General features: G+C 38.6%; 1 protein-coding gene across 13 annotated transcripts in view; it reads right to left on the bottom strand.

Annotated features, from left to right (window-relative positions):
- exoc6 (exocyst complex component 6) overlaps window positions 1-18,552 on the bottom strand; it is a 48,764-nt gene extending 30,212 nt beyond the window's left edge. For 9 of the 13 annotated variants that reach the window (XR_010914945.1, XM_067511934.1, XM_067511936.1 and 6 more), the window contains exons 1-5: window positions 18,377-18,552; window positions 6,549-6,720; window positions 3,665-3,712; window positions 3,439-3,529; window positions 2,896-2,941 (exon numbers count right to left, since the gene is read on the bottom strand). Coding sequence is in view for 12 of the 13 variants with exons in the window: in XM_067511934.1 (XP_067368035.1) it covers window positions 2,896-2,941; window positions 3,439-3,529; window positions 3,665-3,712; window positions 6,549-6,720; window positions 18,377-18,552 (533 nt within the window). In the remaining variant the exon portion in view is untranslated. Of the gene's footprint in view, window positions 1-2,895; window positions 2,942-3,438; window positions 3,530-3,664; window positions 3,713-6,548; window positions 6,721-17,638; window positions 18,229-18,376 lie in introns of those variants that run through there. The other 4 variants (XM_067511942.1, XM_067511946.1, XM_067511943.1 and 1 more) reach the window with 4 other exon arrangements.
- Between the last annotated feature and the right edge of the window lie 626 nt (window positions 18,553-19,178).

The raw sequence follows: 19,178 nt of genomic DNA, 5'->3' as shown, positions 1-19,178 counted from the left end.
TTAGATTGAAACATAAAATGAATCTTCAGGCGCTGTACTCGTTACTATTCTCTCACCTGCGTGTCTTCATGTCATTCTCCATCTCATTTAATTTTTTACACCTGCAATGTTTAGCTTAGTCCATGTTGTCCTGCAGACTAAACGACTGCATTTCCCTCTAGACATTTTTTGTCTGCCTGCAGTTTTGTCAGTGCCTCTCTACTTTATCAATACTCTAGGAGTTGCCCATTTGTAGGTTAAACTGAAAAGACAAAACTATGTTTACACTAACTGTGCTTACACTAGGGGATCCTGTATCTCAGTCCAGAATTCAACTGCATATACACAGCTTGACTGCTGAAGAGTAAACCGCTCAATAATGTTGTGCGGGTTGTAAAATGTGTATGAATAACGTATAAAAATAATATTGCTGCAGATACAAAAAGTTTTCTTTTTCTTTTAAGTCCTAGCAGCAGAATCAATGAACTGAATGTAGTGGTGTGTTTAATTTTTCCCCAATGCCAATGGGATATTGTCATCTTTCATAATGTGCACACATCACAAGGGTTCAACCTTGGGTCAGTGTACAGAACCCCGATCATTCGTCTGACAGGCAGGCATTGAAGGGATATAACTGGTCAGTCAGTGAGTGTAAAATGCCTCATAAACAGCCTCATAAACTGGGGAAAGCATGATTAGATTTGTCAAGAGTGCAGACTACCAGGATGGAGGAAACTAAGTGGTAGGGCATCCAATGACTTGACAGGATGTGATCTCAGCATGAAGAACAGATTTTTTTATAATACAAACCCAGTTCAGAACAATAGTGCACTAGCCATTAGTGTTTAAAGTGCCCTTTACACACAAATCCCTTCAGGTGACCAGTATGGTCTAATTGTCTTAAGCCATTTTCAGACATGCACTGGAATTTTGACATTATCCTGACTTTTTTAGGACGGTAATGGTAAATGGTCTGAACTTATAAAGCGCTTTTCTACCTATTGGCACTTGAAGCACTTTACACTGTTTCTTATTCACCCATTCACACTCACACTCACTCACCGATGGGGGAGCTGCTATGAACACGTACAGCCGCCCCGGGTGTATGTGTGAATGCAAACGTCTGGGTGAAACACTGCTGACAATTTCACCTTTTTCATTAGTTGCACGGCTCTGATGTGCTGTAAACAAAACACGGTTTCCCAGATTTTAAATTTTATATCATAGTGTGCCTCCTGTATGTGCTGATCGTGCACAGATATCAAGCGGATTTTCACGTGAACAATGTCCAGACAACGTCCAAGGCTGAATAATCCTAACATTGTCCGGAGGTCATGTGTAGACAGGCTTTAGACTGGCTGTGGGACGTGACAGAGGGCAGTGGATAGGGTCCATGTTGTGAACAAGGGCACACTGAAGTTCAATTGTCCTGCAAGTGATTGCCCCCCCTCCTTTGGCACACAGTAATACCACAGAAAGGGCCATTATTTCCCAGGTTAAAATCCGTTTACTCCAAAAAAGATCAATGGCTTTTAGCCACACGTGTTTTACACATTGATTTGGCAGAAGTTTTGGCCTCCCATTTATTTTTATCCGGGCTCGTGAATCAAAACGGTCCTTGGAAATTAGTTTAAAAGTTAGTGAAAACCTGAATCATGACTACTGGATGATGTTGGGTTCTATAGGAATTTTTTATTTTATTTTTTTTAGCTAAAAGCACTGTTAGATAGTTAGTTCCAAATTACTTCTTTAAAATGTATTGCCCAGAAAATGTATTATTTCAGTTTAATTAAAAGTTACTGAATATCAAAATGTGTGTGAGCGACAGCCAGACAAATGAAGATAAGTTGAGAGAAAAAACTTACGATTAGGAGTGCGATAGTGCTACAGCGCATGTATTTCATTCATACACTTGAGCAGTGAGTGAAAATAATGGTTCTTAAACAGATAGTTGCACTGTTATGGTATAATTTTTCATCCCTGGGGAAGCACCATGTCCACATACACAGCGAACAGCAGGCAGGAGAAGAGAGAGAGCGCATGGGATTTATTGCGCATGCAATAAAAGCTTGGTGAGTAAAAGCTAATACATTTTTTTGTTTATGAGAAAACCTGTTAAAAAAAAAAAAAAGGTAATGTCGACTTTACCTGTGGTCACCCATCCAACATGTGTTATAATATCATAAGGAGCTACTTGCGGGTTGCTATGAACATGCTAAATCAATGGTTGGCTATATGTATGTTAACTTTTGGTCAAACTCAACTTTTGGCCTGATTGGTCAAATGCGTTAGAACAAAAACGTTAAGCACGTTTGTGTGCAATAAAGTAAATGTGAGAATAGATGCTTGTAAAGGCTTCATATGACCAAGTTGAGTTGATAGCAATGTTATTATTCTAAACCAAAAATTTTCTTTGTTGAATTCCATATTCTGTCAATTATTATTGCATTACTTTTCCTGTTGTTTTAGGTTTGTGCAGTGGTATTATTTCAGTATCAGTATCGAGATATTTAGGCAGATATTGATGTAGTTGGTATTATGACATAGGTAACTGTGGGATCCCTGTTTGTATTTTATCTGAAATACTGATTATCATGAACCTTCCCCACACCAGGTTGGAGGCTTAGACAACCGATGTAAAATCGCATCTTAAAAAAACCTGTGATTTATACCACTAATAGTTCTTAATATGCTTTATTCACAATGTGTGTAGCAGTAATGCACACACACACACACACACACACACACATATATATAAACACATGCCAAGTACATAGCAGGGATTATCTGGTTGGAAAGACATGCAGCATCTAAATTTAGAATCCAGGAAATTTTAGGTTTTCCATTTTCTTGTAATTCTTTTATGTATTTATACATGGTTTAAAGTATGATACGATGCTCAGGAAGAATTGATACCTTTTGGATTCCAGCTGCTCCTTTAGTTTGCTGTACATTTCTAGCACTGCAAAGAAGAAGACAGGAAAAAAGGATCAGTAGAAGGCTTTGTTGGTTCAAGTGATTTGTGCAGTGTATTAAATGTTTTTTTTTGCAACTTAAAATGTGTGTGAATAGGTAGCTTATAACCTCAAATTACACGAAACCTATTTAAATCTGTTTTATGTGAGCTGGAATAACATGTGATGATTTAGGTGAGTTACATTACATTTAATGATTTTTAACAGACTTGTTGGTAAATGTTTGTCAAAATAGATCAAATAAATTGACCACAGTACTATGTAGTAAAAGATTAAAGGTAAAACCTTCGGGATGATTCTTTTCTATGCTAACTGTAAATCCCAAGATGGCACCTGTGTCCAGTATGACATTACACATTCAAGGCACAAGTATATGTAAAATGATTCCAGTGGGAACCTCTACTCAGTTCAGAGACCATTACTAACACCACCATGAACTCCAGAAACTAGTGACTATCTCACTGATACACAAGCAGCCCGGTACCTGGTATACAGAGCTGGAGCTTCTCAACAGTGGTGGTCATGTTCCTCTGCTGGATACGACAGCGAATCACCTCTTCAGTCTGAGCCGTCACCTGATGGAAGGAACACAGAAGGGAAAGTGACAACACTGTTAACCACTGGATTAAAGAACAGAGATGTTAAGTGAATTGAGAGGAAACAGTTTTGGTCTCCTGTATATTCATGTATATACATGAATGTGCACTTACCTCCTTGCCTGCTTCTTGCAGTCTTCGATTAGTGTCTGTCACTTGACCCTTTAAAACAAATGGACATTATTTTAACTACACAGATTTTCCCAAATAATATTTTCCTTTTATTCTTTTGTCAAAATTTTGTTTGGTGCATTTCATGTTGTTATTTTTAATATTCATCCATCATTAATATAGTAGGCTGATGGTGAGATGTGCTGTAGGTGTGACAGAGGAGTTCAAGGTGGAGGTGGGTCTGCATCAAGGATCAGCTCTGAGCCCCTTCTTGTTTGCTCTGGTGATGGACAGACTGACAGATGAGGTTAGACAAGAATCTCCCTGGACTATGATTTTTGCAGATGACATTGTTATTTGTAGTGAGAGCAGGGAGCAGGTGGAGGAAAATCTAGAGAGGTGGAGGTCTGCTCTGGAAAACAGAGGAATGAAGCTTAGCCGCAGCAAGACAGAATACATGTGTGTGAATGAGAGGGACCCAGGTGGAACGGTGAGGTTACAGGGAGCAGAGGTGAAGAAGGTGCAGGACTTTAAGTATTTAGGGTCAACGGTTCAGAGCAACGGTGAGTGTGGAAAAGAGGTGAAGAGGCGAGTGCAGGCAGGTTGGAACGGGCGGAGAAAAGTGTCAGGTGTGTTGTGTGATAAAAGAGTATCAGCGAGAATGAAAGGAAAGATGTTCACGACGGTGGTGAGACCAGAGATGTTGTTCGGCTTAGAGACAGTGGCACTGAAGAAAAGACAGAGGCAGAGCTGGAGGTAGCAGAGCTTAAGATGTTGAGGTTATTTTTGGGAGTGATGAGGATGGACAGGATCAGGAATGAGGACATCAGAGGGACAGCTCATGTTAGATGTTTTGGAGATAAAGTCAGAGAGGACAGATTGAGGTGGTTTGGACATGTTCAGAGGAGAAACTGTGAATATATCAGTAGAAGGATGCTGAGGTTGGAGCTGCCAGGCAGGAGGTCTAGAGGAAGAGCAAAGAGGAGATTTATGGATGTAGTGAGGGAGGACATGAAGTTAGTTGGTTTGAGTGAAGAGGATGCAGAGGACAGAGTTAGATGGAGGCACATGATTCGCTGTGGTGACCCCCGGAAGGTACCAGCCGAAATTAAAAGAAAAAGATTAATATTCTGTGCTGAGTGATTAAGGAGCCAAATATTGGCTAAAATCTAAATCTCTCTTAGTGGGCGATTGAATTTCTTAATAATTTCAAGGTTTTGACAGTTCAACATTTTTTTAGAATGTTTAATAAGAGCTTCCTTCAGCATGATCTGTTGTAACCCATTTACGCATTTTTCCATCCTGTCTCTATCAGCTTCCCCCTGTCTTTCTACCTTCCTCAGTGCAGCTGCTCAGCCTTGTAATCAGCTTATTGTCCATGAAGGGGCAAAGACAAAGGCGGGCAAATTTAGATTAACCAAACAGTGGGGAACTGAACCTATTGTTGGTGCACTGAGCCTTTCATGGGATTTAAGGGCTTTTTATAGCCTCTTTTTCACAGATTCAGTGACAAACCTTTCGATTCTGGATCGGGATTTTTGAAGTCTCAGCTCTTGTCACACAGCTGAGATCCACAATCCAACTGACCAATCGGCTTAACAGCAAAAGTTCCCAAATAAGAGAAAATTACATCACAGTGTTTTGTTTTGTTTTTTAAATTCAAAAAGGCTCTTTGAACCACAGTAAAATAACATTTAACATAACATAGAAACTTCAAGATTATTTAAAGCATAACAATGCTGCACTAGATTAGGGATTAGAACCGATAACCTTCACCTTTGACCTCATGTGAAAGTCTTGTTGTAACTAGCTACCATGTCCATTACTGACAACAGGCCTGGATGGCCTGCCAATGAGTGCAAAATCCAAAGGAAATATTTCATATGTATTCTATATAAATCTTTTAAAAAATGTCACTTTCATGCCTCCATTGAATTTGGATAACACAATGAAATGTTTCTACAAGAGCCATTCATATTGGGATTTAGTGCTTCCTCTGGTCACCATCTCAACCATCTTAAGATAAAGAATCCACAGTCCTGTTACAGATAGATCATTTGCCAATCAGAACACAATGCCTATTGGAGTGATTATCAGTGGGTGAAGTCTGTATTGTTTACTCAACAATTTATGCATAAATATAGATTAATGGAAACATGTTAAATCCCAATGATGTCTGCAGTGGAAGTCTTGTACACGGTGTATATTAAATCCAGCATTTTATATTGGACATTAAGCCACATTTACTGTATTTGACTCTAAATATGTTCAAGAGCATAACATATTATGTGAATTGACATAAATCAATCTCAGAAATTTTGCCATAGAATAGTTCAGTGCTACACTTTTAATATTTGTGACTATGAAGAAATGTATTAAGTTGTATGTACTATATGTAAGACTAGGGGAACTATACATTTCCTTTTTGTTCTGAATTCTGATTTTGAACTGAGAATTGTGATTTTAAAGAAAAATTCTGTCAGAATTAAAGTCAGAATTTTTATTCTAGTTTAATAAAAGCCAGATTAGTTAAAATAACAGCTCTAACATTTGCTCTCTGCTCTTCAATCAGCCTTTATAAAGTACAAAAGAGGATTAGTGCCACAATAAAAAAAAAAGATTATGTTTTCTTTGACACGGTTTTCCTCCACATCAGGTAGTAAACTGTTTTTTTCTGCTTTGGTTTCTGCTGCGATCAAGACACTCGATTGGCTCTCGCCAGCTGAACCGTGTCAGAGCATCTCCGACTGACACTCAGCCATAAAGCTGCTCTCTATTGATAATGTATGACACCTGTCATTGACTCAGGCTTGTGAACCAGTCTGAACCCCCTGACAAGGCTTGTAGACCAAACTGTCCCGCTATTATCTACAGTCGTCTCTCTTACCATGAGTTTCTCTGCATCGGCCCGGACTTTAAGGAGCTCCGTGATAGCGTCCACAAAGCCTTGGTGGTGGAAATTGCACATTTTTTCAATCTCGCGGTCATGGTTCCGTATTCTGGCATCCAGTTTTTCCATAAAACGCTTGTGGGCATTGGGCTGGTCATCATAAATAGATCTGAAAGAAAAAAATGTTAAGGAAATCAGATTTGAAAAAACAAAACAAAACAAAACATGGCAAAATAGTGAAACTTAAACTTCCACAACAAGCATTTGAATGAAAATGACACATTATGTCATGGCTTATTTCTTTGTATATGAACCAATCAGGATTCCACATTTTGTTGGGTGCAAATACTACGCATGAATGGGCAGAATGGACAAAATACAAAACTACAAGGTGGCTCACATAAATGTGCCACAGTTTTTATTTTATGTTTAATAGTGTTTTAAGCCATCAACTGGAAATAAAGACAGGTACTGGGGCATGAAATCATAAATCTGTGGGGCCCTAAAATAAACAACACATGTATTCATTTCCATTACACTGGCATTAATAGTGCAATGAAAACCAGAAACATATCTTGCCAAATTGCTTTTAACCCTCTCACTGTCCTACTAGTAATTCCCATTAAAGGTTGCTTATGAAAGTAATTACCACAATTTGAAATCATATCCTAAACAAGTGTCACAACAAGTGTCATCTGAGGTATTTAGTGCCACCCTCTTTGGCATATATGACAAGCCTCTTTCACATATAAAATCCAGATCTGGAGAATCAGTTCTGGCAATTTGGGACAGAGCAGCATGCTCCATCTATGCACAAGCTCACTTACATAACAGGGCTCACTGGGTAGAGCAGCAGGATGGGATGCAGAACTCAATGATCAAATCCCAGCCTACTGAAATTACAAGAGACCAATTGCCCACTAAAATCTTTTACTTATAGCAAATGAAAGCCCATAAAAGTAAAAAAAATATGGGGACAGTAATCACAGGTAATGAACCACAGAATGAGATAAACAGGAAAAGAAAAAAAAGTTATATGTATAGATACATATACACTATATTGCCAAAAGTATTCTGTCACCATCCAAATAAATGAATTCACGTGCACAAAGCAAGATCCATAAAGACAAGGATAAGTGAGTTTGGTGTGGAGGAACTTGACTGGCCTGCACAGAGTCCTGACCTCAACCCGATAGAACAGCTTTGAGATGAATTAGAGCAAAGACTGCGAGCACTGTGTATTATGTATTTCATAAACACACTTCCCAGAAGAGTTGAAGCTGTTATAGCTGCAAAGGGCCGACGTCATATTAAACCCTATGGATTAAGAAGGGGATGTCACTAAAATTCATATGGGTCTAAAGGCAGGTGAGCGAATACTTTTGGCAACATAGTCTCTCTCTCTCTCTCTCTATATATATATATATATATATGCATCTATGTATCTATAATATATAGATATCTATCTATCTATCTAGAGAGAGAAAGAGAGAGAGTGTCTGGATTTGATAGAAGTAATTGACATTATGATGATTTGGTCCACATGCCCATAGTTGACACTACTGACATCATCCCACTTCACTTGGAGTTACAGCTCCATCTAGTGGCAGTGCACTAAAACATCAGGAAGTCACAAGTTGTTTACCTAATAGGTTTATTGTACTAATTTGGCCATTTTTCCCTGATTTCAGGCTCATCCCATGAAGAAAATGCACTGGAAAATATCCCCAATACATGCTAGCAGGATAGTGACTTCTTGATGAAAAGCTAAGACATTTGATACAAATGCCCCCGGTGCCCATAGGTCAAATTTTATGGACTTAGGTGATCATCTGACCCTTCCTCTAGCATTATCATCTGGTCCACATTATACGTTACACAGTACTTTACTAAATACCAACAAAACTGATGATAATCGTATTAGTCTCTGCTGTTCTTTGACTTTAAAGCAAATTAGCATATGATAACAGGTTAACAAGTTAAACTAAGTTTGTTAACATGTGAAAAAGTATGTTTTCTTTACCAGTCATCATGATGTTGTTCATATGCTGTTGTTAGTACTTGGCTCAAAGAAGATCTGTGCCTATGTTCAGCCTTACAGAGTTGCTATCTGGCCTGTACACTATGTAACATGCTGTAGGGGTGTACAGTAATATTTTCTGTTGAAACATTATGGGAACTATTTCATTTGAATATTTGGAGTCGTCTTGGGTTTCACATTTTGTCCTGTTGTGCCGTTTGTACTGTTCATTCAATACGGTGTTAGTTAGCAGTTGGCCGTCGTTCTAAGTAAGAACTATCCAACCATGTAGACGGTTTATTCAAAACACCTATAATTGTGCAAACCCAACATGCTGATATGGCCTGACAGAGATTAAGATTAAGAATGAAGTGAAAATACATGTCAGTGAGTTTTATCAGCCAACTGTACCAGTTAACCACTAAGTGATAAAACTAAAAAGTTTGGCCTGCTTTAATGGTTTATAGTGCAACACATATACAGAAATGCCAGACTGAGGTCAACTGGAAATTCTCTCTGTAAAATGACCTCATCAGTATGTGGCATTAGGCTATTTTTTTTTTTTTTTTTTGTCCTTTCGACTTATCCCATGAGTTCAGTGTCGCCACAGCGCATCACTGTCCACATGTTGATTTGGCACAGTTTTTACGCCGGATGCCCTTCCTGACGCAACCCGCCCCAATTTCTACCGGGCTTGGACCAGCACTGCACAGCTGGGGAGGGGAATGGGCTGTTAGGGGCTCAGTGTCTTGCCCAGGGACACATAAACAACAAAAATCTTCCCTCCTTAGCAGATGAATGTTATAAACACGCCAGAACGAAACTTCTAAGTGAAGCAAAATTAAAGAAATCACATTTCAGACGGTGACTTGATGTGTATCGATTCAAAAACAAGCCTCATTTGAATATGATGCCTCCAAGGATGTTGTGTTTGTCATATAAGTCATTTCAAGTTACACTGAGAATTGCCACAAACGCCTCCATATCACTCCCACAGGCTCAACAAACTGCCAAAATTTGAAGAGAGTCCACGTGTTAACCACCTTGATACTATCGTATCTGCGGTCACAGGTGTTTCTAACGATTTTCAGACCTTACAGGAGGGGCAGCATAGACACTCTGAGCAGTCTGCAGATACACAGTCCCATACGCAGCAAATTAACACTGTGTGCAGAAGTAGAAGAAATACAAAAACTGGGTTTCAAGTGGCTGACGACTCGATTAGCTGGCCAAATAAATGGGCTGATTTTTGACATTTTAAATTGATCGACATCGGCCATTGTCTGTGCTTTTGCTGCCAATTAATAAGAAACATCTGCAGACACATCTGCCGCCATATCACTTGCATACGTGATTAAAAATGAGAGCATGCTAATGTGTAAAATTATTTGAGTGTATTACCGTCAGTAACTCAACCGGATGCATTTTATTGGCACTTCAAGAATACAAAGCGACATTTGCAGACACTAGAAACATAATTGGGGTGTTCATCCAGCAGCATCTCCTCTGTTTGCTCTCTGTGACCAAGGGTGGAGCTTAGCAGCTCAACGTGCACAGAGAGAGGGAGCCTAGATGAGGTGAGACTTTATTTAATATACAGATGGGCAATAGAGTGTAAATAGTTTATCAGCCAACATCTTCAACGAGTAAATCTTTCAGAATAACATTAATATCAGCTCTGCCCATGATCTCGAATTTAGCATGGTGTCAACAACAGTAAGCTTGTTGGCCATTATTTTTCCCAAACATACAATACACTATATGGTATAGTTGGCCATTTGACCATATTTTTTATTTTTATTTTTTTTTGGTCCAAGATAACAACATCTGCAATCAATTAAGGTCTTTTTCTCTCATTCTACCGTAGACTATTTCCACCTGTCAGTAGGGTTAATTCCATGATTTAAGGACAGATTCCATTTTTTGTCGGAGTGCTCTCTGCAACTTTAACAAAACAACACAGCCTCTGCCAAAGATTATCTGTATTTACATTTAGTCATTTAGCAGACGCTTTTATCCAAAGCGACTTACAAGTGAGGTACAAGGCAAGCAAGTTAATTATAACTCTAACCGGTGGACTCTGCAGTACAGGTTGGCCAAGTTCTGTCAGTCCAATCTGACATTTGTAATTAATCAGCAATCGGCGACTCCTCATGTGTTCTCTCTCAGTCGACATTTTGTCAGCTCAAAAAGCGAGTAAAGAGTCAATAAAAAAATTGTTTATCAGCGTAGACAACTAACCTGTAAAATTAATACAACCAGTAACTTAATACAAGTACTGTCAGCTTTGTCCACAATCTTTAATCCACCATTAATTATTCACAGTGAGCTTGTTGGCTGATTGTGATTTACAATGAAAGTGCTAAAGTAAAAGCTGACTGCATTTGGGCCACTGTCTGGTAACCATGAAGCCCAATTTATTGCATATTGTAAAGCTGAGAGAGCTCACTCTCAAACCCAGTTTGGTTTAAAACTATATTAGAGAAGGTGGTTCAGCTGTATGCATGATCATTACGGAAGATAGTGCTGTTAAACTGTGTCATATAGAGCCATTTCTGTATTTAGCATATAGCTTCATTATCAAAGATTTTGTGAAATAAATTACAGAAACTCCTGTTAAGGAAGGCACAGACTAAATTACTTAAAAGCAGATTATAAATGGGATTCTGGTTGGACCTAATTGGTTCTGGTCAACGGCTCAGTCTGCTCTGACATTCAGCAGATACAATTGTTTCATGTGTGCTGTGTAAGGATTGTAGTCTTTAGACTTAAGACCCAGCCTCTGCCAGTTTTTTTTAAACATGTTTCATATTTACGATGTATTAATGTATTTACGACGTAATATTTATGTAGTATTAAAATTAGTGGAGGTCCACAAATGCTGGATTTATTACTGCATATTACAGTTTTTTAAAGGCTCATTTCATAGCAGCTATTTTTATTCTCAAAGTTCCTTTTTGGAAAAACTGTTTTTCTGTGATTGTCAAAGCTTTGTGAGGACATAACTTATGACCAACGAACCTTTTTCTTCACAGGCCTACAGCTTTTCCCATGTCACATGCTGTAATAAAAGGTGACACCAGCCAATATAAACTAAGAACTGGCTGAAAAAGAGATGGCTTGAAACCAGCAATAATGCAACAATTGATCCTGATCCAGACACACATTTATCTTTCTGTGGTTATCCTTCTCCATATTTGACTGTCAAAGCTTTGTGTGGGTGTACTTTTTCAAGTTTGAGCAGTTTCTCCTTCCAAAATGATTGTATCTAAAACACAACAGGGCTGGTGATAAACTTTAATGGAAACCGACAAAAATACAGGTGCATGAAGCTCCTCAGGAACCTATTTACATATTCTCCACACAACCACCCATACAGATTTGCACAAATGTTATGTGAGCGGGACCGACACAGATTGCTGAAACAGGCCAACCACACACACAAGTAATAGATTTTCGATGCACACATTCTAGAATCAGTTAATTTGCATTTGATTCAGTATGACTTCTCACAATCCTGGAATCTTCAATGTTTTCTATATTCAACAAGTAAGCAACATGGTTATTCTCTTGAATCTGAGACTGCGTGAAAGCTTCCAGCACCTGGTATTCCCAGGGTGTCTACCATGCAAGTACTGACCAGGCCTGAATCTGGCTGGTCTCTGAAATTAAATAAGTGTTTTAGACATAACCCCAACCCTAATCTAAATGTAAACTGATGTAATAATGATAAACGGAAACTGAAGTGTGCTGTCAAATTACTGAACTCTCTCTCCACTTTTGTATTTGGACATTGTAATAATATACTGTGTTCTAATCTCTATTGTTCTAAGTCAATAACAAAGTTCTTCTTTGTCCAATTAAAAACTCTGTTTTATTCCTGAGATAAAATCACTGTCTGAATAACTGTTGGCGTAATGTAGAGGCTTTGATAAGCTAACAAATTAATAAACTTTGACATTGACAAAACTGGTAAAGCAACTTTTGACACCCTTGGCAATAAAATATTCAAATTTAAAACGATCTCAACTTTTACATAAGTGTAAAATTAGTTTACAGTGCCTGTTTTAGGACATGTCTCACAATTACAGACTGCATTTCACTATTATCATTTTCATTTCCAGAGGTTTAAAATGCGATACAAACTCTCAATTGTACTTTTATATGAAAGGTTTTTCAGTGTTTTCATTGACCAACTCATTTGTATTTTGTAAATCTAAGCAAATCAAGAATTTGATGCCTGCAACACTAACACAACAATGCTGGAACAGTGATCGACACTGAGAAATCCCTACATTAGATTTCTTTCTGTCTTACTACTTGGCATTTAAATTCAAACCATGTGCAACTAAAATGCTCAGTGTAAGGTAAAACATATCACGTAGGATTTATTTTATTAGTCACAAACCACTTTCAAATACAATGAATGTATTTGCCAGTATGTATCTTATTATGCATTATTCAAAGGCCCCTCAATTTCATTTATTTTATGTTAATATTTTAATCTACAAAACATATTTGTTAATCAGCCTCTTTAGCTGCTGCCATAGGCTTAGACTGCTGGGGGACCCACCCCCCAATGCACTGAGCTCCTTTCCTCCTCTTGACCTCTCTCCTCTCCTCTCACCCCACAATTGTCACCACTGTATGTCATTAACTCTGTGTGTTCTCTCCCGTAGTTGTCTTTGTCCTCCTCTGTCCCCCTCTCTCTGTCCCTTTCTGCAGGTGTCCCCGGCTTTGGAGCTGTGTGTCTTCCATCGTGCAGCTACTGGTCCTACCAACCTGCCCGATGTTTTGTTGTTGCTTTTTGTTGCTCTGTTCTTTTCTCTCTCCTGAGATGACTTTGTTGTGAATTGGCGCTATATAAATAAAGTTGAATTGAATTAAAGACTTCTAACAGTCTTCTAAAAAGTCACTTTCCGGCACAGATTTTTTACTCACACTGTGACTCTCCATTCTCTTTGCCTCTGTCCTCCTGCAAATGTTACTCTTAAGCAACATTAACACAGGAAAAAAAGTCAGAAAAGCAGCATTTCCTGTAGCTATACAGTCCAAATTTGTGAGCCATGCTTCCAACATTGAGTAATGAATTAAATAAATGATACTAAGAGAGATGTCAAGGTAGCTTTGAACCAGTGAGCTGGTGTTAGCGCTGCACTTGTTTTACTCATAGTTACAGTGGTGTGGACATTATATGGTGCAACTCTGGCTGGTTTCGGGTCTTAGGGTAAAAAGACGTGACATTTTGTTTATGTTTTATGCTTAGTCACATTTTACAATAGTCACTGTTGAAGTATAAAGTGAAGCAAGCAGACATGGACCAAAGCCTGGTCTCCTGGATTCTGAACTACCTTACAAACAACAATACGTGAGACTAAAGGTTTGTGTGTCAAATTCTGCAGCACAGGGACACCAAAGCATACTGTCCTCACTCCATTCCTGTTCACCTTGTATATGTTGGTTTTTACCTACAACTCAGCACATCTTCACCTACAGAATCGTTCTAACAACGAAGCTTTTGTAGGGTGTGTATCACAGATGAAGGATGAATATAGAACTACGGTTTAGGACTTTGCCCAGTGTTGTTAATGGAATGGCCTCCAGTTCAATATGAGTAAGACCCGAAGAGCTGGTGGAGGAGCGGTTATAGAAAACTGTTCCAACATACAGATACTTTGGTGTTTGGGACATTAATCTCAACAGCAAAGACAGACAAAAAGAGGACACTCAGATCCCTCAGTGGGAACAGTTCACTCCTTGGGCTGTTTATGACTGTGGTGGCATCAGATGCCTTTTATGCAGTTGTCTGCGAGAGAAAAAGCATTATAGCAGCAAAGAGGATGATACTGAACAAACTGATAAGGAAGGCAAACCCTGTCCTGAGGTGTCCTCTGGACTCAGTAGAGGTGAAGAGAGAGAAGGATGATGAACAAACTATTGTCTACTGTAGAAAATGCCTTCCACCTCCTACAGAACACTGAGCACTCAGGGAGTTACCTGCAGGACACCAGGAGGGATCTAAGCAGCCAGAGGTGGTTGCTGAGGGGTCGACACCGTGGGTTTTGAGTGAATGTGTTTCTGTTGCTGATTTGCTTATTTATCACATTTACCTTCTACATAATCATGTTATTATCCTTACTAGTGACAGCAGTAGTAGTATTATTTCTAATGTGTGCTATATATATGTGTGCGTTATATTCTTTTTTGTGTCTTCTTCCAGCTGCTGTAACAAATCCTTCCTTCTACCTTTCATATGCTTTCAGGTTGCTTTTCTTGATGCAGTGGAGGACTGTTAAGTGACAGTGTTTTTTCCACAAGTAGTCCTGATCATAAGGTACTATTTATCCCAATTATTAATCACTGAATTAACCATTAACAGATTTTTGTTTTGATTTCATTTTACAAAGTCAACCTTTCTGGAAGTGGGGTTTGAAAAAAGTAGGTATAAGCTGTTTTATGAAAAAATAAAAAAATAAAAAAAACAAGTCCCTATATCAAATTCCTTAAAGCACATTCTTCTGGAAAAAAAACAAATACAAAACCCTGACACAGAATATGTTCCTGCTGATTAGAGCTTCTCTCTGTAGAGCTACAACATGGCCAACAGTTGGAGACATTTTGTTAAACAAATCAGATGCTGTTTCTCCTGATCAAATGTTCATCCTTACATTCACATAGGAGTTTCACGTTTTCTCAATTTACAGAAGACAAGCAGAAAATTACTACAACTACAAGTGGTATTTTATATACGTTTTTTATGTCATGTCATGTTTACAGATTTTATAATTGCATATCACAATTATTGGCCTTTCTGTGTGGAGTTTGTACGTTCTCCCCGTGGTTCCTCCAGGTTCCTCTCACAGTGATAAATTAGTGAATCTTAAAATTCCAATAGGTATGAACATGAGTGTGAATGGTTGTCTGTCTGTGCATGTCTCTCTGTGGCCCTGAGATGTCCAGGGCGTATCCTGCCTCTAGCCCAATGACAGCTGGGATGGGCTCCAGCCCCCCACGGAACTGGATATATGGTTCTTTCCAAAGCTGTCATGCAAAAAAATTCAACATTTAGCAAGCCAAAGAAAAAGGCCTATGCTTTGTTTTTTAAGGTTTATTCATAAGGACAAAATTAGCTACCTCCATAAGGATTGTTTCTGTTTAACATTATGGTCACTCCCATACTGTATTATGTATCTATAATAAGGGGTTTTGAGCTAGTGAACGATGTCCAAATATATGTTTATAAAAAGAAAAATATCCTGTGTGATATTATAAGTGTGAGGAATGAAGCTTTCCTGGGAGGCGGGTGTATTTTTCAAACTTTTTATCGTAAAAGATTCATCATAGATGCTAGATGCCTGATTAGCTTTATCCAATGTAATGCTTTTCAAATTACTATGGTTTTGAGAAAAACATTCTTCTATTAGAAGCAAGGTCTAAGGTCTGGGAGGCTCAAAGCGTTAATATGACTAACAAAAGTAAAATGATAAAGCATTGTTTTTGTAACTTAGAGCCCGCTGTTGACTGGGTAAAGTTAGTTTCCTGTAAAGGTAGGAACCAGAAAGACTGTGACCTTTTAGTCTCAGCAGCCACCTGCTTTTATTTATTAACAACAGGAAAGAGGAAGCTCTCATGGAGGCTGATGATTGCTATGCTGTAAGGAGGCATTTCATTTTGCATGTGTCCAGTTATATCTGGTCAACTTCAGTTTGGTTCTTTTTTCTACCTTCAGGAAAATTGCTTTTCACCCTTTAGTTTAACATACATTTTTCAATAAATCACATAGTCAGATCAGATGATCAAAAGATGCTACTCCCCATGCACACTCAGAGTTCCACACATACATGAGGTCAGCGCAAGCATTACCAGTAAGAGGAAGGTCTTTTAAATTATGTTTGCACAAATCTTCATACAAGGAACAATCAAAAAAACACTACTCATCTTCTATCACAGAAATGTGAGCATACAATAGTTACAAATATCTGTCGGTACATTATCCTCTGGCTGTTTCTAAGCTAAGTGATGACCTGAGTATCTGAACAGAAATAATTTTTTAAACTCCTTACTACATAATGTGATGTTCTTGTTCTTGGGATGTTGCAAAAACAGATATTTTGGTGCATTTAATTCAGTTCATTAACAAAATCTGCACATTTTTAGAACATCAACTTTCAACGGATAATATTTCCAGTAATAGGTTTATTTAAATATTGAGCTATTGTGTGACATCTAAATTAGAACATAAAACAATATTTCAAATCAGGCAGGCAACGAAGTAGCTTATGCTGCTGTGCTGAAATTATGATTGAAGTATTCAAGTCGTTAAGAATGAAGTTTTATAACAACTAACCTATACTGTTTTACATATGACATAGTTAACAGCCTTAAAACTCAGTCGCCTTTAGGGCATAAATTCAGTGGCTTTTGCAAGTGTGCTGACATGTCAGTGTAGCCTAGAGGCTTAGGTGTGTGTGACAGGTGGAGTCCGGAAAACGCAGTTGTCAAAGCTAATGTCACTGATTAACGTGCACTGATAGCTTTATAGCTACACACTATGACCAGTGCAGTGCAATGTTATTGCAGAAGTACAAGGTGAACATTTCAACACCCCCATTTTGCCGTTGTCCCTCTCTTTAATAATCCCTCACACAACCAGTACCAATCGACTAGGTTAGTACAAACTGTTAGCACCGTTAGCTAACATAAGCTGCATAATGATATCAAGATGTGAAGAGCCACGGCCACACCCACAAATGATGTTGACATTTACGGGTCATCACCTATACAGCAACGCGAGCAACGTCGACAACACCACACAAACCTGGTTTCCCTTAAGGTGCGTTTAACTCACTACAGTACTGGCCAATGTTAGCCTGTTAGCTAACGAGCTAGCAAGGCTTTCGCCTCATTTAAACGCCATATAACAGTACACCCGCTAATGTTAGCTTGCCGGTAGCTAGGTTCCCTTAAGCTAGCTACAGAACTAGAAGGCTTGAAAATGTAGAACGTACAACAAAATATAATGACATTCTGATTAGCAAATGTATTCTAAGAAGTAATATAGTCTTACCGAAGCGTGGGGCCAACGCATGCCGTGTCGGTGCTCTCAATTTCCTGTAAAATCCGCTCGTGCTCCGTTATACACTCCAGGGTTTCGTTCTCCGCCATGATTGTTATGTGTATATTACGCTATTCGTATCACTGCAGCTACAGCGGGGCACCGGTACATGAGAGAACGGGCCTGCGGGGGGCGCACCGCGGCTGAAGGGAATTCAAGGACAGGGGCTGTTTCCACACATCCTGTACGTTAACAGAACATTTGGTTGCAGCAACGGGTTGCACATCTACAGACCTTAAGCTACGGTAGCGTTGCTGGTTGCTGGCATGTAGCTACATTGTTAATCTGTAGAACGTATATCAACACATAAATATGCCACATTCTTTAAAGATAATACAATGCACAATACATTTTCACACCAATATATTTTTCCGGTCCACTACATTAACACCACCGGGGACCACTGATGCTGTGGCTGATTAGTGTAGAGTCAGTTAATGGTAATGTATTGTTTGCTCGATTAATATAAATTTCATAATTCAACAATGATATGCATAGTTAGTTAGATAGTGTGAGAAGTTGCCCCAGTAATCTTATTTATGTCAGCATTTCATATTGTTGGTATATTGTGCTTGAAGTTGAGTTGTACATTAGTTTTTTTTTTTACTCACTTTGCAAGATTTATGTGTTCACCATTAACTGTAATTAAGTAGATGACATTTAAATTAGCAACAAAGTGAATGACGTTACCTTAAGGTGGTTCCTAGAGGGAGGTCCACAGATTCTAATTCTGCAAAAATGCTCCTAAAGCTTTTCTCCTCTTCTGGGTTCTCCTCTTCATTTGGAGGCTCAGGTAAAGAAGCGTGGACTCTGTCTCTGGCCATTTTTTTCTCCAGGTCCCAAGCCAGAGGACCAGATGCTTGCATGTTTTAGAGGGAACATCAGGAGCTGTGTGAATCACAGTGAATTCCAGGGCACCTGCTACGGTCAGCAGAAAAAGAGGGTGCAACAGGAAAAAGAGACCTTGTGATTCCCTGGACTTTGAAACCAGCAACACTAACTTCTGCTGCCTCCTGCGTTAACATGTGTTAACATCTGAAAGCAGACGGACTAAATAGTACACACCAATGAAGAGGAGAATGTGTAAATGAATGACTAAAAAGAATGAGGAGTATTCAGTGTGATGAAACTGTTGACGAACTATAATGTAAAAAATGGTGGACATTTGACAAAACAGAACTTACAGTAGCTTCAGACATTATTCACATCTCTTCAATTTGACACACTCAATTATAGACAAACCCCATTTCCAGAAACGTTGTGATACTGTAAAATGCAGAATAAAAATAGAATGCAAGGATTTGCAAATCATTTAAAATCAATTTTTTAACGTATATAGTACAAAGACACCATGTATGTAAAAACCTGTAAATATCATTCTGCATTAATGAAACTTTCACAGATGTTAAACGCTTCACCACACTCTATATATGTCATAAAAATACAACTCGTGTGACTGGTTTGAATGTGGATTTTGACATCACAAGAATAT

The sequence above is a fragment of the Channa argus genome, chromosome 7 (assembly GCF_033026475.1).
Source record: "Channa argus isolate prfri chromosome 7, Channa argus male v1.0, whole genome shotgun sequence".
NCBI classification, from domain to species: domain Eukaryota; kingdom Metazoa; phylum Chordata; class Actinopteri; order Anabantiformes; family Channidae; genus Channa; species Channa argus.
The sequence above is the reverse complement of the archived record's forward strand: the minus strand, read 5'-3'. Positions and strand labels throughout refer to the sequence as shown.